The sequence below is a fragment of the Rissa tridactyla genome, chromosome 3, assembly GCF_028500815.1.
Source record: "Rissa tridactyla isolate bRisTri1 chromosome 3, bRisTri1.patW.cur.20221130, whole genome shotgun sequence".
NCBI lineage: Eukaryota > Metazoa > Chordata > Aves > Charadriiformes > Laridae > Rissa > Rissa tridactyla.
Window position 1 is genome coordinate 25817250 of NC_071468.1, and position 27428 is coordinate 25844677.

At 39.5% G+C, this 27428-nt stretch overlaps 1 protein-coding gene across 7 annotated transcripts; it reads right to left on the reverse strand.

Annotated features, from left to right (window-relative positions):
* On the reverse strand, positions 1-27395 carry RCOR3 (REST corepressor 3). 7 transcript variants are annotated; one of them, XM_054195496.1, is made up of 12 exons: positions 27125-27395; positions 26387-26443; positions 20613-20690; positions 18947-18999; positions 17043-17204; positions 16551-16675; positions 14932-15010; positions 12009-12227; positions 10259-10336; positions 9412-9469; positions 3861-4102; positions 2-3426 (listed from the first exon to the last, which is right to left on the reverse strand). In XM_054195496.1, the coding sequence occupies exons 1-12, from the start codon at positions 27264-27266 to the stop codon at positions 3082-3084; spliced, it is 1638 nt and encodes a 545-aa protein (XP_054051471.1). In that variant the 5' UTR covers positions 27267-27395; the 3' UTR covers positions 2-3081. The 7 variants fall into 7 exon arrangements, with proteins under 7 accessions (XP_054051475.1, XP_054051471.1, XP_054051470.1 ...); XM_054195495.1 differs by having other exon boundaries at positions 14914-15010; XM_054195500.1 differs by lacking the exon at positions 3861-4102 and having other exon boundaries at positions 1-3426; positions 14914-15010.
* Between the last annotated feature and the right edge of the window lie 33 nt (positions 27396-27428).

The following is a 27428-nucleotide window of genomic DNA, read 5'->3' on the forward strand; positions in this document are numbered from 1 at the left end:
TTTTATTAATGCAGAAATACCTGCTTAACTTCATACCCATTCTGATTTAAAGTGCAACAATTAATTCTGATAGTTCTTGTACATCCATATTTTGCAAGTGTGGTTCCTAGAAGACATGTAGTTCAGATTATGCCTTGCATTTGTAAAATCTGTCATTTTTTAGTACCGTTTTGCTTTATTAACTAAAATAAACTGTACAAAAAGCTGTAGAGTTACATTAGCTTTGAACAATGTAGGATACATGTTCTCTGCCAAACTTTACTGTGCAAACATTTTACATTTTTTTTAAAGTGACAAAATTAAGCCAACCTTGAAGTCAGAGTTCATTACTACATTACAAAACAGGAGACTAGATATGGCAAAAGAAATTTCCCACTGAAATCAACACCATTGTATAATTTTATTTCTAATTCTTAAAAAAATATAAATGAATTTAGAAGAGAATCACAGTATAAGGGCCCTAACATATTAGACCATTACAAGGTACATAAAAATAGAAGACACAGATTTCTTTGAAACTTTAATCCTTTGATTAAGCAGCAAGCATATCACTCTCCAGGCAAACACTGCTTAAAACAAACCCTACCCCCCAAAACAGGACGTGCAAACTGTATGCACATATTCTGCAAAGCACACAATAAAGACATTTTGCTATGTACATACTTATTTAGTACTACAAATGCTAGGAGTTCCCTACTGTGTGCTACAGTGTATGTAAATTAAGAAATACTACCTATCTCTGACCCTCCCTCCCTCCCCCTTTCAAATACAGCACCTTTGCCCAGTTATAGAATATTTAAACAAGATTAAACGGAATTACAATGTACTGAACAGTTTTATAGCAGTTGGTGGCGGCCAACTGTACTGCAACACCCAACATTCTGCATACTGAAGTCTATCGACAAGAGACAAGACAAAAATTAGCAAAGGTACAATACACACACCTCGGAGACCCAATGATAAAAAAAAAAAAAAGAAAAAAGAAAAGAAATCCTGAAGATGTATCTTATCACCGTTAACAATTAAACTGCGATATTTAAGACGTCAAAATGTACCAGATCAGTTTTGTATCGGTTTTGAAGTGTGGAGAGCAGCCAGATTTGTGTGTAGCTGGTGAGGGGACACTTATGACTCCCAGAACACAAGTTTCAGTGACCACAACTTCCTCGGTGCTTGCTTTACAATGCTGCTTTTCTTAGACGAGAGGTCATCTGATGCTCACGTAGTGGCTAAGCCTCTGCTCTGATGCAAAATAAAATTTGTAAGAAGGACATTTTGTACGAGACCTCAGCGCACCAGCGAAAGCTGTTCGGCAAGAAAAATCTCTCGAGTTTGATCTGAAAATATTTTTAAGTGAAGGTCAACACCTTAACTGTAGTTCAGGCCACAACTACCAAACTTTAATACTTATTTTACAAATGAAATAGGATCTGACGCTGTAAGAACTTCCCTCGCACAAAAAAAAAAAAAGGCCTTAGCCAGCTGCTAAACCGATCGTTAGACCATCTAATTTATCTGTCAAAAAGCCTAGGGAGAGCACATTCCATTTTCAAGTGAAGTCTCATTTTAGTGAAGGGCAAATCTAGTTAATAACACAATGGATTTAAAAGGATTTTCAAACACCATTTCAGCTATAAGCAAAAATAATTTTCTAAATAGTATGGCAGTCAACATGAATGTTATCACATAGTCAAGAATGCAATATTTTTCAATAGCTTGATTCAATCACACAGTTTCAAACAGCGCTACTCAAATTTGCAGCCTGGTTTACTTCAGGGGTAGAGGCATCTACATTTAAAAGAAAAACAAACCAAAACACCACCGAAAAACCCACACCCACCCCTAGAACACCGCTGGGCATAAATCAAGAATGCAGTGGAAGAAAACCTTTCTATCTATCTCCTAAAATTTGGAAGCAATAATTAATACCCAAGTGCAGATTTTACTTAGTCAATAAAACAAAACAAACAAAAAAACCCCCACAATAGCCTCAACTCCGCTAATCAACTCCGCCAGAAATTGCAGAAATCAGAGATAATCATTAAACAGTAAGACTGGGCTGGCAGCAGGTAACTCTACAGCCACAATATGTTACTACCACCATCAGCCTCTCTACTTCCCTTGTGAATTCTTAGGCAAGATAGCAATGATCTAACACATACACGAACTCCAGACAGCCATTCTCAGAGGAATGAAATTCTACTGTACTTAAATTGGAAGAATTAGTGGAGTAACAAATTAGAATTAATGGTTCTCACTACATGGTTTCTCTCCTGTCATCCCCCTGGGTGGTGGAAGTTGCTGCCTGCCTCTCCACCCCAGCCCACAACAGAGATTGCAGCAGGAAACTGGACTCCTGTTTTCAGGTAACTTCTGTGAGTAGAACACGCGTGAGATTTAGTAAGTTTGGTACAACAGCTCACTGAGTCTTCAGAATACTCTTTCAGAGGAGTATTTAATAAGACAGTACCTTTTTAAACAAGAAAAAGCGTTCTGGGAAAAACATGAAGAGAAGAAACACCTACATTTTACAAGTGCATGAAATGCTTCTACTGTTATCTAAACAGGGCCAAAAATTCTGAACCTAAGGCCATTATTTTTTTGCACTAAAAAATAAAAAAAAAATAAAAATTCACACACACAAAAAAACTCAACACTACATTTAAATCTTCTACAATATTATCTATTCCTAGATTTGCCAGACTACTTTCCTGTAGTTAGATGCTTGACTACAAAGAACAGTAATAAAATAAATAGAGTAAAAATCAGTTAAACAAAATCTTGGTGTGTTGAACATTTATTCATTTAAGAAGTTAGCTTCCTTCAACAGTTATTCATATAGAGGAGGGCTGTATTGTAGGCATTGTTCTGCTGTACAAGTCTTTGACATAAAAATATTTTTATACAGGTGGTCATTCACGTGGTTCCGTTTCTAGTTATTAGCTTGCTCCTCTGTAAAACTGGTCTGATACCTGTGAAGGCTCGCTCTTTTCTCCCCTTCATTATTTGGAAAAAAAAAAAAAAAAGTACATCGATTCTATTTTTCAAATGTAGGAGTTAGCATAATTCCGCTTTACTTCTTCAGTGCAGAGTGGACTGAGATTCTGTCTGAATTCCAATAAGCGAGGGTGGCTGCTGGCCACTAACCGTGGTTAACACTGGCCTTGGGTTTAGACGAGGAGGCATGGAATTAGCTGGGCGGATGAGCGGTGGGGGAGGCTGATTTAGAGTTGGCCTTGGCTGAATGAATCGCGCCTGCTGTTGAAGTGGTGGAGGCTGACGATGGAGAGCAGGAGCAGCAGGAAGCGCCGGACGAAGTAACGGGGGCGGCTGATTTAAAGTTGCCATGGGAGCGGTAGGTGCTGGAGCAGATGCCTGTGCTGGAGGTGAAGGGCCTAAACACTGAGTGGCCGGAGTGCTTTGTGCCTGCACAAAGGACAAAGACAAGACTGCGTGAACAGCCACCCCAGCCAGAACGCCATGCAGTTGGGCTGCCACTGTCCACTACACAGGAAACAGCATTTAAAAAACAAAACCAAAAAACCAAGAAGTTACTGAAAAGAAATCACCAACCAAAACATTATGGACAGCAGAACTAAAAAAATATTTACGAAGCAAGAGTCTTCTTCTAGAACAAGAACTGTATTTTAACAATAAAACGCTATGAAAGGTGCAGTCACTATGAAAGGTGCAGTCCTGCTCCCAGCTGGTTAACGACATTGGCTGAAGTTCTATGCAAGCTCATCATCATTCTTTAGAATGCGGTTTGCCACTCCACACCAGTTAACCTTACATTATATCACTAAATAAAATGCTGTTCCTCAACCCATGCTTACTTATTTCTGGTACACAAAACACACCTCATCTTCTTCATCAGTGCTCTTTCCTGATGGCACATTAGAAGTATTTTTTGTGTCCTCCCCTAAAGCAGAAGCATCACCATTAGAAGCCAGGGTTCCTTGTTCCGCTTCCCATTCCTGCAATACCTCCTCTAAGTTAAACCGACGCCTGTAGTTTACAAAGAAGTTCTTCACTTGGCCAACAGTCTTGTTGCCAATTACATCTGCAATAGCTTGAAAATCTTTACCATATTTTCGGACACCTGGAAGGCAAAGTAAATAACATAGCTGTGAAGAATCAGTCAGACACAGCTACGTGTGATGTATTTATAGAGAGAACCTATGGGACCTGCAAACCAAGGACTCACTAATTAGGAGGTCTTCTCAATTAGGAGAAGGCCTTGATTTCCATTAAAACAAAATATTTTTTAATTGCACAGCTATCAACATACAAATCAAGAACTTTATTAAAAGGTCATTACCTGCTCTTCTTAAAGATCCTGGCTTACTCACCAAGCCTCCCAACCTAAAACCACAGAGATATGGCCTCTGACAAATAAAGTAAAGCCTTCAGTGTGCTTGTAGTAAGGGCAGAAGCCCGAGACAAGTTCAAGACAGGAGAGGGAGGGTGACCGAGCATACGTGTATAGTTGTAAACAGGGTATAACACTAGAAATGTCAAGTGACAAACAGCTTCTACAGGTTCCCTCCGTGCCAGCTGCACGCAGATGTTTCTTTGCCCACAACCTGTGCACAGCAGGAGTGGTGGAGGGCAGCAGCTACTGGACCAAACCCAGGGCAGAATAGGGGGGCACGGTTCCATAAATCACGATACACTGCACATTCCTCCACTTGTGCCATGCTCTACTGAGGCTACAAAGAGCAACTGGCAAGCATTCACCTGACAAAGTCTTTTTAAAGCTTTCATTCACCATTTACGCTGGGTAGAACCACCTGGGGTTTTGGGACAACCACCTTGGGGAATGTATGTAAATATAAGCTATTGGTGTCTCTTTACAAGACAGCCCAGCAGAAACCTCCAGGATCAAATCATCCAGCAAGCAGCAGCATGACAGAAGATCTTTGCATCATCCATTTTCGTACTGACATCAGTAGGTCACACATGTTTACAAGCACCTCACAAGTAAATCCTTCACAAGAAAATCCCAACATGTACTTTTTAAAGTTCTAAAACTACATTTGCATATAAACACAAAAAACCCCTTGACTACAACATTCTATAGTGTTTAACCTAAAATTGGAATTATAACCTAAAGTTTATTGATCTTCTCTTGGTTGTATTTAGGGTACGTGTCTAATTCCTCCTCTCTCCTGCTTAAGAAAATAAATCCTCAAACTCTCCAGCATCCTAGAACACAGCTTTTAGCTCCACAAAGTAGGTTTTTAATCAAGTGTCCACAAGTCTGGAGACTAAGAGAAATAAAACAGAGTTTTATTCTAGACTGAGTAAACAGAAGACTCTTTTTTTTTTTTTTTCTGTTCTCAGCTATGCATGAGTGAATTACAATTTGACTACTTCTGTGAAGCTCCTGATAACTAAGCTCATTCGGAACATATTACAGTGCTTAGAGGACAGGCTGTCTCATTACAGGAAAATAAATTTATGCCTGATTTAATGCCTCACTTCAGAAAGTGAAGCAAAGGATTCAAAAAGTGAGAGTTGTTTCAAATCTGAAAGCTATGTTCCTTTTCAACTTAATTGTGAAGAGTATGACCTTCAGCTTGTTCTGCTCTTTTCTACTTTCTTCATTAATAGGCACTTCTGATGTGGTAATGTACACTGACTGCAATTTAAGAGAAAAGTTCAGCTCCAGGATAGTAACAATTTCTGTATCCGAAGCTGATGTTTCAACTGTCAAGGGCCCAGCTACATTATTTAAGATCTTTTCTGGGGCACACAAAAGAATCCAACCATCCTGACTGCAAGAACCTTGGAAAGAAAACAAAGGGACCTATCAGCGCATGTGGGAGGGCACGTATCTAGGCAAAGCAAAGACAGGGATTTGGCTCTGTGCTTTATCAGTCATACAAGGTATCAGCTATACTCCTTAAAAGCCTTGTGTGCCCACGGAGTGCTCCCTCCAGTGTCTTAATAATTCTTTGATCACCCTACCATTACCACCCTTACTAATTTATAAGGATCATTACATGTCCACTGCGACATATCTAACACCCTGTACTATTAATCAAGTGAACAAAGCGCCCAGCAGAACAAAGCACATTTTTGTTTGAAACCTAATTCAGACTTTTAGCAATTTCAGCCTTTTCTGTTACTATGCTGTCCATACTTCTTCCTTCCCCTTAATCTACAAAACAGCTGAGCCTGTTGGCTAACTTCAACTAAAGTTGTCAAAAATAAGGTCTTAAAGCCTATTTCTAAGCAAACAGCTTGAAAACAGTGTATCTTGCATTCACTGAGAGCCCACTTATAAGAAATATCTAAAGAACGTAAGATTTCCTCATTTTAGCTACACCCAGCACTACGCATTTTGGATTCTTTTCAGAATGTTATTTAGTACTGCTCTAGCATCACCACAATGACTTCTACACAATGATGTAGTAAAATCCTTTTAAGCTGCATCAGAAACAGAGGAAGTTCAATACATGTTTATGAAAGTTTTATGCATAAGCTGCTGGCATCTCTGTAAGAGTAGATGCCAACCCATCATCCCTTTCAAATCGGTGCACACTACTTACACATCCTCATACAAATTCTGTGCTAAACACCACACAAATTATTTCTAAAGTGTTTAAACTGTTATTCAATAAGAATACTCCTATTAGGTTGCTGAAAGTGAAGCTCAAAAAAAGATGACGGCATAGCCTCACTTCACACGTATGAACGCCTTTCTCCTGGCTCATTTGATAGTAGCCCCGAGCATGCGAATCCTTCAATCTCTCCCAAACTTTGCCCAGCTGCAGAGCTGCACTTGAACATGTGCATGCTCACTATTACGATGTTTCATCTTGAATCTCTAACTTGGAGAAACTCATAAATCCAAGTTTGATGCCGTCTATGCTGCTTAGTGTTGTGCAACACAGCGAACACTGAGAAACACACAATACACTAGCTTGGGTCCAAAGCAATATAACCAAAAAGGACCACAAGAAGGCAGAAACAGTTAATAGCAACCTCTGGGTTACGAGCGCTGCAGTTTCACTCTGATGGGATTACAGTGCTCCTGGCAACTACCTAACACAGAACAGAGTTAGATCCCGGTTGTCCCAACTGTTTTCCACTGCAACGCTATGAAAGTCATGCACTGCTTTTCAATTCAAATTTGGTTGTTTTGAACAAGTCTTAAAACATTTCTGCAACTGCAATTTTCATATGGCTGAGATCTTAGCTTGAAAAGATGATTGTGGTCATACATTTCTACACATAAATAAAGAACACTCCAAGTGATGAACTGTCGCATTACATTCAATAACTACTCAAAAGTTGAACCGTAACCTCATAAATTATACTGCAAAAGATCGGCTCAGAGATCATGAGTCTGAGTACACAACCCCATTGCAGGCAGCCATCCTGCTTTTAAGATTACACGCTGAGCTCTATTTTAAGGTGGGTTTTTTCATTACCTCCTCTTTAGTTACTGCCAATCTCTTGAGATCAGCCCACAAATCACAAGTTTTTTCATGTTTCAAAATCATATCACTGAAGATTATTTTTATGATTTCCATGGTTGGATTTAACGTCTAAATTCAAGTGAACAAATCATAGAAGTGACACCTACCTGCTGAATGCTTATGATTTCTGTAAAATTATTAAAAGCACATCCCAAAATCTACCAGCACATTCGATGAAATAAATCTACTTTAAATGTACAAACTAAATGCTCAAGTCAACTTCCAAGTTCAAGCCTAACACGCGTTATGGTAGCTTTCAGTACAGCTACCATAGCTACTTTCTTCTAAAAACAGAGAAAAGACAGCGTGGCTCCTTCATGCATAAGCTCAAGCAATTATTTTGAAGCAAGAGATCAGGGTCCTTAGCCTGAGGGACAGGAGATTAATACGTACAGCACTCTCATTGCAGGAGGGAGACTCTACTACTGGGCAGTAGGTAAGGGACAGGTAATAATATTTTGTTTCTGGTGTTAAGGTTCTCTCTCACCTCCATTTTATCCAGTGGCATAAGGAAGGGGATGGGAAAGAAACAATACATATAAGAAGCACATGTAAATTCAATTAAAACAGGTTTCTTCCAGAAGGCCTGATTTCTCACCCCACCCTTAAGTATCGGGGCTGACTACCTTTATAAAACACAAAGCATTTCCTAGAGAAGAGACCAGAAGACTAGAACTCCTCTCCAGGGAGTCATCACCAACCCTCATTCTCTTCTGCCCATGCTCCAGTTTTATTATTTACCTTGTCATTCACATAGTGCCATAGCTTAACAAAAGCTAAATGCATTCTTATTGCTTCCCAAACTGATGCTTAGTGAGAGCTCTGATAACTAAACTATGAAAAAACAAGACAGTTTGAACCCTTTTGTGCTAAGGCAGGCACGATGAACCTGGATTTTCTCCATTTCTCCAGCAAGCACTCTACTTACTAGACTATCTATATTAAAAAGACAGGCATCTCCTTCGGTTGCATTGGGAACAAAATAAAAAAAGTGAGCTCGTTAGCAATACTGAAAGGATGAATTTAGGACAGAAAATGGTTTGGAGACGCAAATCCCAGTCTGAGGCATGTAAGTTAAGAGGCGTGACTTCAGACACACCATGTTCTTCAGTATTTCTACTCACACTTCAAAATAAACCTAACTTTAGGTTCAGTCATCTGGCTAATAACTACTAGGTATGGCGCACCTGACACACCGATCCAAGTGAAGGTTTTATACTAAAATTCAGCCTTTTATTTTAGAGGTGAAGAATACAGGGAAATAAAGCAGATGTGTATAACTGAGCTGATCATATTATCTTAAAAAAGATGATCCATAGAAGTAAGTCAATATATAGCGTCTTCAAGACAGTGTTAGGCTCTCCAGATACTTCCCTTGCATGTTACTTGACTAGGCAGTGGACGTTAAAGCAAGACAAGAGTCAGTTTTCCTTTATATAAATGAAACAATTTCAAATTTGCTGTATTAATGGCCCACTAGGTAACGTTGTTTTTTCTCCAGTAAGACTGTTAGTCAAGTATCCAGATTCAGACTGTTAAAAGGCCTCCACTGGGTAGATATCTGCTCTTTTATTTCCTCATGAACAGAGAAAAGTAACTGTAAAACAGTTTTACTTTTACTTTAGAGAAATTCATGGAAGGTGACTTAGAAGATGATTGAAGGGACTTTTTGGTACTACTACAGTTGTTAAACCCGGCTTAACTTTTCTATTCAAGATTTAATATGGGTAACTGAAAGACCAGTGTCATGTTGCTTGAATGAATGCCCTAAAAATTCTCACTATTTTTCTGCCTTCCCAGTGACTTTCTTGTTTGACCAGATAAAGTTTAGCTTTTCGTTAGAGGGAAATACAAACATAAGCCTGAGTATCTCTTCAAATCCTTTGCATCAGATTTCAAGTCGCTACTACTATTAACATACCTTGTACTGCAAGAAGCTGCTCTTCTGTGGTCCAACGGGCATTGATTTTCTGATTAGACTATTAAAATCAGAAAAATGGCACAAAGATTGTTAAAATGTTTCAACAGCTGCAAAATATCTGAGCATCAGAATGTGTTTTACTCACACTACATTTTGTAACATTGGTAGAAATCTCTTGCTTGTAAGCCATAAATTTATAGTTTAAGATTGCCTTTATGAAGAGGAAGTAACATAGCATTTAAAGATTTGAGCTTAGAACTACACCAATAGTTTTTTCTCTATTTTTTTGCAGTTCTTAGTACCAGCTACATCGTATCTTATGCACAAGCTCATGATCTTTACGCAGACAGAATTTGAATTTATAGTTACATTTATCTATACTATTAGGACTTGCTGTCTGGAGTGTTTTGCATTCATGTTATGTTTCATATCCAAGCCTTTAAAACAAGCAAAAAAGAGAACTTCAGGAGTAATAAATCATTCACTTCAGATGCCCAAATGTATATATCGTCACGTTTTCACAGAGAACATAGAATTTCCTGCTAGCATTCTACATTATCTACTTTTATTCAGAAAAAAGACCATATATCAGGGCTCAATTTCAGCTCCCTATTGTCATGAACAGACATAACCGTTCACTTTTTTTATGCTTCTTTGTTCAGTCAGTTGCCATAAAGAAGCCTACCACTAATTTCTTGTAAAGAAGCCAGACTCACCCCTGCATGTAATTCAATGGATCCTGTTTAAGCTGCTGCTGAAATGCAAACACTATGCTGCAGCAAAACATCTGGGGCTTCCCACTAATGTAAGTGCAAGGCCACAAGTTCTAATATTTATTCCGATTTACCTCAGGAGGTTTGAATTCTTCAATCCCGCCTTCCATTTTCTGTTTAAGTGCACTGTTTACTTGCTTAGCATTTTGAACCTTGGTCAAAAACAACAAAGTTAATCAGCTCCACAAAGAAAGTTGGTCACTTTACACATATATCTTCACTAGGATTGCCACAAGAGTACCTCCTAAGTTAGAAAGAGAAATATTATGGTTTAAGGCTTCACTATTTTTAACTGTTTTTTTTCTTTTTAATTAAAAAAAAATACAGCACATTTTACTATGGAGAGAAAAATATTTAAGCCAGTCTTTCAAAAGAACAGTTTGTCTGCAGGAATATTAAAAATAGGACATAACGAGCAAGTTTTGATAACGATGCATATATTCTTAAAGAAGAATGCAGAATATTCTAGACACAAAACTTGGTTCTTAGAAATCTAAGTGAGATGTACTGTATACGTTAACTTCTTCTCTTCCAAAAAGCACTTTAAAAAAAAAAAAAGGTTTATGAGATGTTTCCAGTTAGTTCCTTCTGACAGACTGCTTTTTATTGACCTTAGATTATCATTATTTCCTTTAAGGTTGATTCTTGAACTGATTTAAAATATTTAAAAAAAATATCTTAGTCTATAAAAAGCAGAGAGCTTCCAAAGTGTACATATACATATCTATTAACCATTTAAACCTGACAGCGATGCACATAAGGTAACATAGGTAAGAAAATAGTTTTGCATACTATGGTGCACAGCTATTACAAGTGTTCTTAAGTATGGACACAAAAGCAGACAACTCAGTGGGAGATTCCAAAGGCTGCATCTCAGAGATCACTGCAAGAAAAAAAGAGAAACACAACCTCAAGGCTGTAACTCACCTACACTTAGGCTAAAGAGTAAAACCCACCTATGCTATTTAGCCCCAGAGTCCTGCTGTGACAGAAAGAAGCATATTTCTCCTGTAAAAGAATACAAGGGAGCAAAAACCCCATGAAACCCTTCATTCACTCCATGATTTTGTAACATGGCAGCTTTTAGCGGTCTATAAGGCGGCAAAAATTCCAGGAGATAAGCCTTGACTTTGTAGCCCCATGGCTCCTAGAAAGCAAGCATGCACATACTGCTGTACCCTTAGAAGCTGAATAGATCCTGTGTTTCAAATTAAAGTGCCAAAAGTTAACTTCTTCATGCAAAGGACGCAGGCAATTGTCCTCTTAAAGGTGAAGACTACAGATCTTTTCTAAATTTAATAAGAAGTAGAAAGCTCATCAATTCAAACAGAAATAACTGGGCCCATGATTTCCCCCCCCACCTATGCTTTCATGGTATGTGGGGAAGGACATCCAGAAGAAAAGCTACAATTTTAAGCATAACAAATGTAACTTCCTCTGCTTCATTGGTCTTATTCTCACTTGTCACAGAAATACTTTCAACAAAGTTAAAAAAAAAAAAAAAAATCAAACGTGACTGGTTTTATCCTGCCCCCAAACCTGTAACATTGTTTTCATGCCATACTCCCCTCCTCCCCCCCCCCTTTTTTTTATTTAAAGAAAGTAATCTTATTTCATGTTATCCACAAGAGCAGATGAACATAAGAAAACAAAACAAAAGAGGAGCTAGTCAGCTAGTGTCCAGCATTTCTGGTGATAACTGTGGAACAAAATTAGGAAGACTCACATTAAAGAAGTTTCAGAATCTTCACAGATAATCTTCAAAATCATTACAATCAGAACAATCTGAGATGAAAACAAAACAAGACCAATAACCCATGGTACCTGTCGCTTCAATGAGATTAGTTCCATATCCAGCTGTCTAAGAATTGTGTTGGCTGCATTGGGACTACAGGAAACAGCTATCACATCTTCCTGGGTCAGGTACATGCCTTTTGGTGGACGGCATTTGGAACGCTGAGAATGGTGGCGATGCTGCAAGCTCTGATACTCTCTTCTACCCAGACCTATTTTGCTGGTCTGAACAGGCTGATCATTATTGCCCTTTAATTTACAAGAAATAAATCATTAAAGAATAACAGTATCTTGTATACAACTTTATTCAAGAATAAAGTATCACATAGCATTGTAACGTCGTATTTATGACAAAAAACCCTAAGCTAACATCCTCCTTTGCATGTAGTATCCAAACTAAGTCCTGCAGATGAGCTGATGGAGCGTACCAGCCATTTCCTGGATAAGCCTGCATTAGTCTTAGAAAGGTCAGTTTTTGAAACTTCTTTTAACACGGCTGAAAATACAATAAACACTACAGAAATCCCAGTCTGAATATTGTGAAAAAGGGCAAAAAATCAAGAACTACTTATGTAGGCAGAAGGTAAAGAATATATATATTACATGTTTAAACCAAGTAATCAGTGAATTTATATATTTATTTCTGGTCAGGTGTGAAGAGTTCAGGTGAAAATCAATGGAGAAGAATGAGATAAAGTCAACCAAAACGGGTAAGAAAGCAGTATGACACTTCTCCCTGCCGAAAGCGCTCTATGGAAAGCAACAGCACTATTTGCTTTGGGAGAGGATTTGAGATTTGGAAGAGACAGGACGGATGTGCTTATGCAGTCATTATAAAAATCCATGTAATTTAGCGAACTGAAGCATTTGTTGTTTGCTTTTTTTGAAGTGGAAAGGGATAGCAAAGAGGAGATTAAGTCTCTGTAACTGCTGTTTTGATATGTTTGGGCACCTAAACATTTCAGCTTTGTCTTCAATGGACGTTGCTGGCAGCTAGTCTGCATGTATGTGACTCCCATAGAGCGAGTAGGTTCCCTATAGACCAAGAGTAGAGAAGCAAAAATTACTTTCCCTGCAAGGATTTTCCAGTTCAAAGCAATGCTTAGTACCAGGACAGAGATGGGATTCAGGCTTTTTGCTATTTCAAGCAGCTCCCTACTGCTCCTCCCTGCTGGCATCCATGCAGGTTAAGAGGAGGTGGACATCTGATGACAGTGAAGAGAAAACAATTGCAGCAGCCATTATTCTTATGTTCTGTAGCATTAGTACAGATCAGCAAGCAGCGTTTTGCTCTTCTGCCACATCCTCCTCCCAGTTAATGTAACATCTTAATCCAGTCCACAAACTTCATAGAGGCCATCTTAAAAGCACTTAAGATATCTGCCCTTCCTTGGAAAGTTGATATAGAGCCTCACATCTTTGACATCTAAAATTCCTATGGTTAAGTTTACTTCTGGCCTATTTATACCATTTGTTTTTTGGTTCTGCATTGCTCTTTCAGTATGAAATGGCAGTTCCTGTCTGTTCAATCTGGATTTAAAGTGAAAATATTCTCTCAAGCTTTTGTCTTGCCAAGCTAGAATGTTTGGTTTGTTTTAGTTTTCTCTGGTAACAGAAAGTTTCCGTCGCTCTGGATGTTCAAGTAGCCTACTCAGTTTATATTTTCTTCTGAAGTGAAAGTATGCAAATCCTACCAGAAATATTAGTCGACAAAATTATCTTATGTAGATACAAATAGCTCATCAGAAAACGCAAACCTGTTTGTCCTGTTCCTAGAAGTCTATGAACACGCTACTTTCATTCTGGACTGCATGTAGTGATTCAAACAATAACCACGTAAATTGAACAAAATAGCTCTTATTTAGAAGTGGCCTAGGCAGCAACTCAAATCAACAAATTGCAAGAACATTGTTACAACAGCAGAATAAAGTAAAAAAGTTCATTATTAGACCTTGTGCCATTACAAGTTCTAAAAAACATATCCTGGCATGTTAAAAAAATTAAAATCCCATACTCTTTTACAGAAAGGGGTAATTGTAATTGTCCTTTCCCCTCTGCCCCCCTTCCTGAGACAGTTAGGTAAACCGATACATTGAAGGTCACTGCAAAGCTGAGAATGGAATCTAAACCTATCAGTCTCTTACTCAACATCATTTTTGGTAGAACTGCGAAGTTTTATTAATAATCCTAGATACCACTTCACAGGAATGTTGAGGTTTTGCAGTACCTCTCCTCATATTCTCAAGAAGCATGAACTGTCTCATTTTAGGAAAATCAAAACCGTATTACGTTGATCAAGCAAATAATCAAACATTTACAAACTTAACTGTGTTTTTCTAGTCTTGTTCATAAATAACCTAACGTTTACCAGAAATACCCCCCAAAAAAACCCAAACTTGAACATACTCCAAACACAGCACTTATCTGTAAATCTAACAGTAAGTGCTCATTAGAGGAGACAAAAATGTTTTTTGCTACACTTATTAGTAGAAAGCATCTCAATAAAGCCACATATTAGTTGAAATGCATAACCTCACTGTGGCTTTGAAAGAACCAAAAAGTTATTCTTGGAAAATTGTCATTTAATTTTAAAATGCAAAGAAAACATTTAGAGTCCAATAATTCACAACCAGTAAAACTATAAACATATTAACAAGACAGAGTCAGGAGGAATGTTATTTTATCAGGTAGCGATAGCATACATCACTTATAAAACTTGAAGATATCTCAGAAGACAGTGAAGATAATGAAAGATGCATTTATGTCCACAGAATGGCAAAAATATATGACAAAATTTTGTTTTGATCAGAAGTTGTCAAGATCTTGATCACCTAAAACCCCTGTGATTTCAGCAGGCTGCAAGCTAAACCCCCTTACTACAAATCATATTCTTCACAGTAACACATTTACAGAAAACAAACAAACCGACATTCACCATTAATCTATCTGTTACCTCCTTTTTGGCTTCTTTTTTTGGATCATAATCACTATCATTTCCATCCATTGGATGAGCTTCTTCTACATCATCATCACTGTGGACAGATTATAAGAAGTTGGTCATTTTATCTATTTTTGTTTAACGCCAAATATAAATATGTATCAGGGTAAAACAGAATTTTCTACTCTGAAGTATCTTCTCTAAGTATATGGCATCTCAAAGTTATTCATAGTTTTCAAACGCAAGCTGTTAGAAACACATTTCCTTTATTAAATTCTGATAATTTTTATGATAAACAAGCAATCCTAAACAGTAGTTTCAAAATTACTTTAAGCAGTGTTGATACTGCTGCCAAAAAATTCGGTGTCACCTTTCTTCAATTCAACTACTTGTGCCAACGTGAACACTTACATGGTCAACTATACCAAGGCTAGAAATCACCTTTCATTTGTCACATTAGTTTTAATAGATCAATTTTCAAACCACTGCACGAGGTGCATGAATAAACCTTTGCTGAAGTCTGCAGGGAACAAAAGGCGGCAATATAAGATGGGAAAACACAGGACTGCTCGTTCATCAACATGCTCAAGATCTAGCAATTTGGGGGGGTTGGGGAGCAAAATGAAATCTGCTGAATTAAGTCAAAGAGAAAAGGTTGAAAAGATAACAGTTTAGTTGAGTCCAATCCAGTCATTCACACAATATAATTTCTGAATACGTTAATGTAAAAACACCCCCAAAATTTCTGGTTATTACAACCCCCCCCCCCAAAATTCTGTATTAGAAGCAAACTGATTTTCTTCTGTAATTTTTCAGCTATAGGGACACTAAGGAAGCACATGAATTTTAGATTTCAGGAGTTCTTTTCAATAACATAATTTAATGGACTCTTGCTTGTTTTCCATAGATGCAAAATCATACTTTCCAATATAAATATGATTATGTTACTTATACATTCAACACCTAAATCACTTTTTAAAAGTGCAAGTTAATATTCAAGTATACCAAGTGTAATATAATTTTAATTTCATAGTAACTAGGGGAACCGTCATTCCCTTCTATACAAGACAATTTTAAACTATTTTGAGCTCTAATTCTCTCTGACTGATAGTTGTTCTAAGTCTCCTAAAAAAAGGATTTTATATAAGCTTTGTTATAAAACAGTACTCGGACATTCTAATTGCTACAGCTCTTTATTGTGGTTGATCTTTCAGATTTAGTTCTATTCTAGTTCAAAAAAACCCAAACCAAAAAAAAACCCTAACCAACAAACCACCCAGAAAACCCCCACACCCACAAAAACACTCTCCTCCCCACACAATAATACAGGGTTAGACTTCTCAAATAAAGCATTACTTCTAAACCACATTCCCAGACTTAATTTTTTTTTAAACCCCTTGATTTTACAGTTATTCATTAAAGCACTCAAGTGTGTTATTACAACTCAGACCAACTGGAGCGATATAGCTCTTAAAGCACAGGTACCAAACCCCTTGCTAAAAGCAGAGACATCACCACAGATCCTCAAGCCTAAACACATGCTTCACGTTGAAACAATAGCTGGAAATTACTCTGACATCTCTACCTAGAAAGACTTCAGTCTCTGGTTAGCTACTTAAGAATATAAAACTTACCTGTCACCTTGATTATTTCTATTAGCTAGTTTCCGAGCCTGCCGATCCATCAAACTTGTCCTAGAGCGAGTTTTTTTCCAAGAATAGTAATATTTTACAAGGCTTGCAATAGTCTTGTCTGGAAGCTAGAAGAATTCATTAACGTATTAATATTTTTTAAAATTAAAATTCCACCCAAGATTATTTACAATACTCCACCCAAGCTCTATTTACAACCACCTTTACACAAATATTTTAAATGCATGGATAAGATGGAAAGGAGTGATGTATTTTATATACATTTTTAAAAAGGGGGGAGGAGACAGAAAGGCTTTTTTTATTAGAGTGAAAAAGCTATAGGCCAAGAGACACAATGAAATTAACTTAAACTTATATTCAAGGTTGTTCCTGAAGCTTTTACACAGAAATCAACATGTAATTTTAGCCCAACAGGAGCCTTTGTTCTTTGCGCATCTGAACTGTTTAATGCTTCTGATTAAAATATTACTTTACCATTTGCTGGATCCTGTGAAAGCTCTTTCCATGGAAGCTAAAAGCTTGTTCAAATAGGACTTTATCTTCAACTGTCCACTCATCAGGGAAAGGAGTGAAGTTAGGGAGATCCGCAAGGGACTTCTCAATATTATGTTTATGCCAGAACAACATGCCGAGAGCCTTTGAAAAGAAATAGTCCCTTTTTGGATTTAGTCAACTTTCTAACATGTTGAGACAGGTTAAATAAAAATAGGCAATTTAATCACTTAAAATAAAATTTGACTATCCAAACTCCTCAAAATGTATTTACAATTTTATTGGCTATATACTTTAGGTTACAAAATTCTCTTTGGAGATGATATGAAGAGTCGGCACATCTGTACTTTATTAAAGGTATGAAAGCTAGACAATTTAAGGTTGGCATGGCAGCAGTAATTCTGAAGTAGCAGGAACTAGGCTGACAGACTCAAATTGACCCACTTTCTTCCTTTACAAGCATGTATCACATACACAGTTCCTTACAGGTCTTCACGCCTTTATTACCAGACCACTCAAAAAAGAAAACAAAAATACTTTTCAGCAGCCAGAGGATCATACAAAATGCAAGTCTGAAAGTTCAAAGTGAGAGTGGTCTTTCCACAACTCTCCAATCCACAAATAATGCACAGACACTTCCATGTCATGCGCACCTAATATGGAATGGAAATTCAAATATACTTTCTTACACAATTTCATGTCTTGATATTCTTAAGGAATTTTATGCCGATTAGACTTTCTGCCAAAGAATCAATGACAGATTTGATGCCAAGCCTGTCATGGGAATTGGGAAATGCAATCCACTCAAGTTTCAACCATACAGTGCAGACATGATCACTAGTTGTTCATCAGCTCTCCAAAACTCTAATTTCACATCTTCTAATAAGCTGGACACAGCAAAACTCTTTTCCTGTTAAAATGGCAAGTGAAAAGCACCTCTTGCAAAGATAGTTTCTATTCCACTGTGAACAGTCTACAAATATTTTGTACCCGAAGTTTTGAAAATCAGTCGTTTTTTAAAGACTTATTTTGAGATTCCTCAGTTCCCTCTCTCCCCTAACAAACGCCAAGCCATAATCAAACATCTCCAAACTGCAGACATTCTGGACATCGGAACATTGGCAGCCTCTTTTTTGCAAAGCAGTTGACTAGCAAGCCTTTGTTATTATGACCTTCCATCCTCTAAAACGTCATTGTACAACTTGTTTCCACTTGTATACCAAATTTTTTTTTGTAATAGGTAATCTCACTTTTACATAAATTGGTTAATTTATGAAAAAAATTGCAACAGAACTAAGTGCAGACCAGCAAAGTTTTATCCTGTACTTTTTACGGGATGGTGAGTAAAGGTTATTCAAAAAAAAGTGAACTTGTTTGTTACTCTCAAACCTAGAATTTGATTCTGTTTTTCCTGCCTCTGAAAAAAAACACACTCACTTAAAGTTGGTTTGCCTATTTTTTTTTAAACATGCATGAAACCTTTCCAGTGCTGTCCCTATTGCAATTAATAGTTCAAAATTGCACCGTATCTGAATTCTAATATTAAACATTAAATTGGTAAGCTGCTTTCCTAAGAAATTCTTTAGCTAAATATACACACACAACTGCATGACATGCCCAGTGTATCAAGAAACATACCAAACCTTTCAAAAGTGCACATTACAAGCTGAGCATGTCATGAAAACAAAGAGCTCAATCTTTTGCAGAGAATCCAGACCACAACTGTATGCGGATCCATTTAACTGCAGTGTTTGCTGCCGTGCCTGAAGAGAAACAGCGTTAATTAATGGTAACCAAGGCGGAAAAAAAAATAAGAGTTGTGTTATACTTTTATATATATATAAAAAAAATCCTTTAAATGAGCACTCTCGTTTCATAGCACTTACCTGTTCCACATTGTATCCATGTTTTTCCTTTGCTATTGCTATATATTCATCCACTGTAACAAAGCAATGTCACAATTATTCTTCAGTACTTTTAGTTCTGCTACAAGGTGACAAAGATTTAGCCATCTAACGTAGGAAAACAGTCTTCCCATGCTTTAATACACTGCATAGGCCCAAGTCCCCCAAAATGCTAAATATATTCATAGCTTTATTAATAACCAATAAGCCCACTGTCTTTCATGCAACATTTCATTTTATAAACTTTTTACACAAGTTAATTCTCAGTGAAAAAGATGTTTTCCTTCAGATTTTTACTACAATAAAGCCACAGAGGGTCATAATTTATTTATTTAAATCAGAGACTAGCTGGTCAGTCAAAGGCTGTGTTTTCTTGGCACACGCTCCTAAGAACACAGACACACTGTGGGGGTTGACCAGACCCCTGGCTTAATTTTAAATTGAACTTATTCTACTGTTCATATTCCCAAACACATTAAGTATTAATGTAAAGAGATCCTAGATCCATGATTATGCATGTCCTTGGTATTAATATAGTTTTCACTGACCAACATCAATTTTAACCACGGTATGAAGTCAGTTTTCCATAGAGAATATGAAAATTCAATAATTTGGTCATCAAATTTGCCTATAACATATTTTTTTAAATCATATTTGACCATACTAGAGCGAGCTTTGAGTTGAACAATTTCCATCACTTTGCAATTAAGTTCTGCTGGTTTTGATATTCAATGGGTACTTTTTTTTTTTAAAGAAACAAACTCTTCCCATTCACCTTCTACAGTCACAATTAAGTGGCAATTAAGTGTAGTTGAAAGGAAGCAAGATTGAAAAACAGAAATAATTATATCCTCATTATTCAAATGGACCAGAGATGTCCTTGCCATGAACTGCTGCAGCAAAGAGTTAATTGTACTTTAAAGGAATGAAGAAAGTGTTTAATAGTTGTAGTTGTAGAAGAATTTATTTCTAACTGCTGTGCAGTACTAGAAGGTACGCCCCCTCAAACGTAGAGGGACAAAAACCTCTAACTACTGGTAATAACTAGGAACAGGCCTAAGGACCAGGTTCTCATGACTGCAACCTCAAAGTTTGCTCACTTATATTACACACGGGAAATTGTAGCATAGAAGGCAGATGGGAAATTCTAGCATAGAAGGCAGGTTTAAACTAGGTTAAATAGATAATTGATCACATTTAGTCAGATGACTCCTGTATTTCAGGTCACTTTTGAAGGGAGAAAATGCTTAGTTTTTTCCTGATAAGACAGCAATAATAATTTCCTCTTGAACTGGGCCTCAACACATCTTTTCTGAGTATATCCACTGCAACTCCTGCTCCTAGAAATTTACAGCAGCAAGTTCCTCATGTTTAGATGTTCATTTATCAATAACTGAAGGTTTCACAGACACTGATGACGATACAACACAGGCAATGTGATTTGAAACAAAGACTTAACTATAAAATAAGAGAAGGTGATCTTTCCTTTCCCAGGAGTTCTCTAAATAAAGAAATAAAAGAGAAGCTTTCTGTTTAATTTACTAATTTGCGATTTCACTTTGTGTAAAATAAAAAGCAAACAGGTACACCAGAAACAATTATTTAGGTATACTTAAGCATCCAAATTCCTGAGCGGGGAAGGACTTACACTTGGCATCTGGAATATTATGATATGGAGACCATACAAGCATCCCTCCATTATCTTTATCAGTATATTTTGTGGCACCTGTAAGAAAACAAGTAAATCTCAGTATTTATAAATATGATCTAGAAAAAAAACTACTCAGGGGACAATAAGTAAAATATTAAGAAGTCCAGCCCAGCTACTAAGGGGAGGGGAAAAAAAAAATAAAAAATCATTAATTCCACATTATTTCCTTAAGACATTGAATGGCTAAATTTGAACACTACTCTTACGAGGTTCAGTCGTAACTGGGTATTAGACAGGATGCTGGTTACCACAACTGGAGCATTAAAGCACATTGCTAAAGTTGGCATGGATGCAAAATTTAGAGGTACTTGTGTTGGAAAAGTCTTCTGGAACGTATGATTGCCTGTTAGTACTCTAACATTTATCTCTATCAAAGGAGTATCAGGACCTACTGTGTGAAGTTAGGATTCCTTAAAACAAAAAAAAAAAAAAAAAAAGAGATGGGGGTAAATACAGTCACCATCCCTGATCCTTTCAACAAGAAACTACACTAACAACCATGCCAGAAACAATTATGTTCATAGCCATGTAATTTTGATATTCCTAGCCAACCGAATTGTGTAGCTGTAGAAAGTAATCATGCGTAAAAGTAATATTTTTTTGTTTGGTTGGTTTTGCAGGGGGTTGGGGTTTGTGTTGTGGTTTTTTTGTTTGTGCTTCACCTCTACCTCAATGTACCAAGGGAAGCAGTCCAAGTTAGTTAACCTATCAGGAAGGTTGAGCAATTTTTGCAATATTGATGCAACCTTGTACAAAGCACCAAATCACAGAGTCTCTGATTTTTAAAAACACGCCGTAAAAGAAAAGAAAACTCTCCAATACTGGAAAAGCATTAACTAATAGTTACTTTTCGTGACTATTTTACAAATGTACACTAGTACATAAAGCCTCTTATTTGTTTACAACAGTTTATTTTGCTAAGACATTGCTCAACAACTGAAGCATTTACACTTGTGTCAGTATGAATTCCTTGAACAATCAGCCTCAGAGGAACTTTCCTTGCGTCCTTCTTGGAGAAGGACAGGTATTTTTTTTTATTCAGTGAAACAAACAGCTTTCCACACCATTTTAAGCTTCCACACTTTGTTTAGGTTCTACACCTTGTTGAAGGAAACATAACAAATCAATGCTTTGGAAAAAGAGAACAACTCAGTGCTTTCTAATTACGTACTATGTTTTGTTGCTCTTCCCTCTTCAGTTTGGCAGTGTATTGTATTTGCTATCATCTTTGCAATCTTTAGATCCATTATGATCGTGAACTTGAAAACCAGTTAATTTGAAAAACTAAAAGAACTTGTCAGAACTCGTGCATCTTCCAAAATGAGATGTGCAAGACAGATAGCCTAAATGCACCCTAAACTCTGTAACAAGTTAAAAATGTACACACATTCATAAAGCACCAGTTTCAAGGCATAAGCAGTACTAAACTTTGAAAGGGTTTTGGTATACAAGAACAGATTCCGTAATATAACATTATCCCTTAGAACAAAAAAAGCATGCCATTTTTAGTCATTAGGAATTTCATGTATTTCATGAAGAGTAATGCAAACATGTTACAGGCACAATATTTTTCTTGTCCACTCAGTTTTTAATCACCAGTAAGTGACTGCCACCCTGTGCTCCATTCTAACTAAGAGTGAGGAGGAAACAAGACCACCAGAGAATGCACCAGAATTTCAGGTTGTGAGCAAGAAAAGCCTAAACTTAACATGAGCATACCCTCAGTTTTTTCTTCCAAAAAAATACCAGACACCTGCAGACAAGTGAGTATGACAGACATTATCAGGTATTGAGTATTCAAGTACTAAAGTGAAAAAAAAAACTTAGTTTCAGAGTCCTGTCATTTGCGTCTGCAGGAGATCATGTATATGGTGACACCGCCCTACAGAGGTGCCACCCTCCCAGGACTAACAAGCATCTCCCACCAGAACACCCCTTTTCGAAGCAGTGCTGTTTCTCCAGCAGGAATCAGGCAACTCTTTCCTTTCAGGTGGCATCTTCACACTGCCAAAGGGAAAGCAAAGACGACAAAGGAAGGATGGGATGCATACAGGTAGGACTGTGCTCGAAGGAAGGCATCCTGTCCTCAACACAGGGTGTCCACAGCTACAGTACAGGGACCCCTCCATCTCCATATGCCTTTATGAGAACTGCTTCTTGTCCTTTGTGCCCCAAGTATTCAACCAAGCAGCAGTCCCCCCTACAAAGGCTGTGTTGTATCTCAAGGGCAACATGATCTTTACCTGCAAGATCCATTCTTATTACGGATAGTGGTTGGAAGTACCAGGCAACAAGTTAACCAAAGCCCGTTAGAAGAGCAGAGTTGTAAGCCAGCGAGGAAGAGAAAGACCATGAGATACACCTCAAATACAAGTGTCTCTGCCCAAACCCCAGGTGCAAGCCACCTAGGAAGACGTTTTGGTACTTCAGCTCCTGTGCTCCTCTGCCAATATCACTTAGAAAATGGGGCTGTCTGAAGACAACCAACAAGCACTCTCCACTGCTTCCAGAACAGAGAATCTGTAGCAGCAAACTGACACTTTCTAAATTCCAGCTTAGCATGAGAAGTTAGGTACACACAGATGGTGCTGCATCGATACACAACTCTAAATACTGAGAATAAAACTGAAGCATACAAGACTTAGTAAGGGCATCATGGGGCAGCATAGCAATTTAAAAATATATTGTTTTCCAGCATACAAAGTACCATCATCCACTTAAGCCTAAGCTTTGAGAGCAGGAACAGAAACACAGAAACTAACAGGAGGAAGAACTAAATTCCTAAAACAAAGAAATCTTAAAAATAAGTAAATAAGCAAATAAATAAAATTAATATCAGAGAATGTGAGGACAGATGGCATGGAATAAATTCTTCTTGATGGTCTCCTATCCCTGAGAAGGGGGTAAATGGGAAATAAGTATTTCTCCATTAAACAAGCAAAATTCATACTAAAGCCTTAGAGAAGTCCAAATCTGAGTAGAATAAAACTTCTCCAGCAGTCACCTCATGGGTGGATGATACAACAGAGTGGTGCATCCCCAGTGATGACATTCTCCACTATGCTTTCCACAAGAATGCAAACAGCCCACAACATAACGATACCAGCTTTGTCACATCCTGCCATGTCTATAGGTGGGTCAGAAAGTACAAGCAGGAACAATTTCACCTCAAGAATATAAAGTACGGTAGGAAAACCAGCAGGAGGAGACAAAAATCTGGAGTGCAGGAGATGGTTTATTAACTCAGTAAACTAGGTAAGAAAAGTGTATCTCAGCAAGAAAAATGTATCTCATTGCAGCAGGATCTAGTAACAATTAAAAATGCTATTTCTGTTACAGCTTTATCTGAAGGCTTGCTTGTAAAAAGGAGATGGTAGGGGAAGGGGTAAGAAAGCCTGTTTAAATTAACTTCTAATTGTTGCTTCCAGCAACAATCCACTTCTTCCAAGAGACAGTGAAAAACAGTTGATTCACTTTTTCTTTAAGCAATTTCTTATTTTATACATGAACTCAGCTTAAAAAAAAAGTTTACCATTGTCACAACTTTAATCATGAATGTTTTCTTCCTCAATGTATTCAGGTAGAGCATTTCTTGCAAATATTTTTAAACACAGGCTAAGTGAGGCCAAAGGCCTGGTATTTATTCTACTTATTTTAGTATTCTTTCTGCGTTTACCAGAGGGCTGACTTTGTATCTTAGACTTCTATCCAGTTTAATCCATCAATTCCCTTCTCTTACCTATTTATTTTAAGGGTGTTAAAAAAAAAACAACACTCAAAGTTACTGTAAATAAACACACATTCTAATGTAACTGTAAAACCCTCAAAAAAAGGCATTAAAACAATTCCAAGAAGAAACAGCATTAAAGTTAGTATATTAGAGATAGTGCCTACGTCCATATATGCAAACCTAGAATGGAGTGTATCCATTTGATACAACACATAAACCATCTAAGTGTAGCTATGATACGAGCACAACTTTTTGTCCAGCATTACTTCCATCTCTAAGAAATGATGCCTCAAGAGTCATCAGAAATAAAACAGATGAAAGCATGAGATCTTGCTGAGATCTCCTCAGATAACCAATCTGCAAATGTGGTATGTACTGTATTTTTACACTGTATGGACTTTTTTTTTTTTTAATTTTGTAAGACTTAGGCATACCAAAAGAAGTTACTATCTTCTTGGCCTAGTAACCAAAATAGACACTGAGAAGAACAATACTGTACATTATGCCTTTTACACAAGACTTATCGAAGGAAGATTTCCATCATTAAGGAAACTGATAAAGTAAAGGAGTATATAGTAATCCCAGTTATTGGGTAAAGGAGCATCAGTTGAATTCCACCCCCAAGAACATTTAGGAGCTTGAAAAAGCCTGGTTATAAGAAAGCATAAAATTAGTTCTGTGGTTACAAATGCAATGATACTATTGCATATATAGTTTACAAAATTGAAACCACAGAACCTCAGCTGTCCTACAAGGGGTGAAGAGTTCTTTTAATTAAAAGAAAAAACAAACACTATGTTGTTTTTCTAATTTAAGTGGCCTGTAGGAAAAACAAGCCCAGGCTGCAGGTTAGAAACCATCATTTTTATTTACATTTATTTTTATGTAGGCAATGTAAAAATAACGGCTGTAAACGGTTAGTTCTATTAACAAAGAGACCTGGACTACGTGCTCCTTCCTAGGGGAAAGGCATTCCCTTATGCCAGGATCATGCATCCATTTAATCCCACCCTCCCCCTTTCTTTCCCCCGGCCTTTTCTTTGGCCTGTGGGGACTTGCGCCCATCAAGAGGGGCTCGCTCCAGCTTTAGGAGGCACTATGTGAGCAGCTCTGGCCCAATCCTCTTCCGGTAGGAAATCATCTGACACCAATGGACGCCTGTTTGGAGAACAGGAAAGTAGATAGGCTTCATCTGACCACTACAGCAAAACTGATAAACGCTCCCACGGCCTCACTGCTCAGGGTTAGTAACGCAAGATACCATTCTAGCCATTAACTTGCTAAAACCCAGTACCAGGCTATGCGAGCGTACCCAGTATTCCTCGGGGCGGGGCTGCGGGGGGGTGTGGGGGGGAGTTGAGGAAGGCGGAGGAGAGCAGCTCAGGCTGCAATAGCGGGGTTAGCGAGGCTACAACCGCACACAAAACCAGGGGCAGGAGTTTTTCCCACCGAGCGCATCTTCTTCCAGCCAGCGCCTGCAGCCAGGTCTGCCCGCCTTCCGGCTGGGCGCGTTCGCCGCCCGACAACATCCATCACCCCTCGTCAAATATTTTTAAAATCACCTTGTTAATATGTTATATGCGTTATAGTGTAAGGAGGCTTGGATAAAAAAAAAAAAAAAAAAAAAAAGGTGTGTGTGTGTGTGGGAAGCATCCAACCTTTTTCCAGCTTCACCGCCTCCCGCCGGATACACATAATAATGATAGGGCTGATAATGAAGTGAAAATTTCCCACCGCGATGTCCCCCCCCCCCCCCCCCCAACCCGGGCGCACGGAGAGCAGCCGCTGCCCCCGCCGGCACCGGATCGCCAACACAAAGGCTCAAAAGCAGAATAAATACCAGACCCCCCCCGCCACCGCCGGGGGAGCGCCGAGCCGAGCCCACCCCGGCGCCGACCCCATCCCTCCCTCCCTCCCTCCCGCCCGCCGCGTGAACGGCGGCGGCAAGATGTCAGGTCTTACAAGCCGAAAAGCGATTTACCGGGCTCGAAGTCAGGAATGCGTGCCTGGTATTCCGCTCCGACCCTCATTCCTACATCTGCAACGTAGAGGGGGAGGGAAAAGGAGGGAAGGGGGGGGGGGGGGTTGGGGGGGGAGAGAAATTAACGGCTTGGGTGTCCCCGAACGGCCGGGCGCCCTCCCAGGCTACCGCCGTGTGGCGGGCGGGCGGGCTGGCGGACGCGCCGCCCGGGAGCCCCCACCGCCGCCGCCGTGCGGAATAAGCCACCTCCCCCCCCCCCCCCCCAACGCCTTCCCCGCCACCCCGCCCGCTGCCGCGGATTAAGCCCCCGACGACCGCCGGGGAGAAGGGGGGTGGGGGGGCGCGGGGGGGAGTTTATTTCAGCGGAACAATGGGGACGGCGGCGGCTCCCGGGAGACACTCCCCATCGTTAAGCACGGCGGGGCCGCACGGCAGCCGCGGGGCCGCGCAGCGCGCTCCCGCGAACACCACCACCCCCCCCCCCCCCATCCCCCTCTCTCTCCCCCCCCTGCCGATCCTTCCCTCCCTCCTCCTCCTCCTCCTCACACGCGGCGCGGCCCGGCCCGCCGCAGTACAGACGCGGCGGCGGCGGAGGAGTAACGGCGGCGGCCGCCCCGGCACCGGCGTGGGGAAGGGGGAGGCGGCTGGGCTCGGCTGGCCGCCCCTCCCGCCGCCGCCACCGCTGCCACCCTCCCCCCCCGCTGGCGGGGCGGCCCGGGGCCGGCCCCAGGCTCGCACCGTGCTCGTCGCCACTGTCACCGCCGCCGCTCTCCGGCTCCGAGTAGTGCCCGTTGGAGGGGCTGCTGCTCTTAGTGCCGTTGGGGGCTGCCCGGCTCTTGCCCCCCAAGAGCTCCGCTCCCTTCTCCATCATGCCCGGCATGTCAGGGCTCGGGAGGGGGGAGCGGGCGAGAGCGGCGGCAGCGCGGGCTGCCGAGGGGGGGAAGTTAATACGGAGCCGCCATGTTGCCCCCTCCCCGCCCCCCCCTCGGGCCGCCGCGGCGCCGGCACCTCCTCCTCCCCCCTCACACCGCCCCCCCGCCTC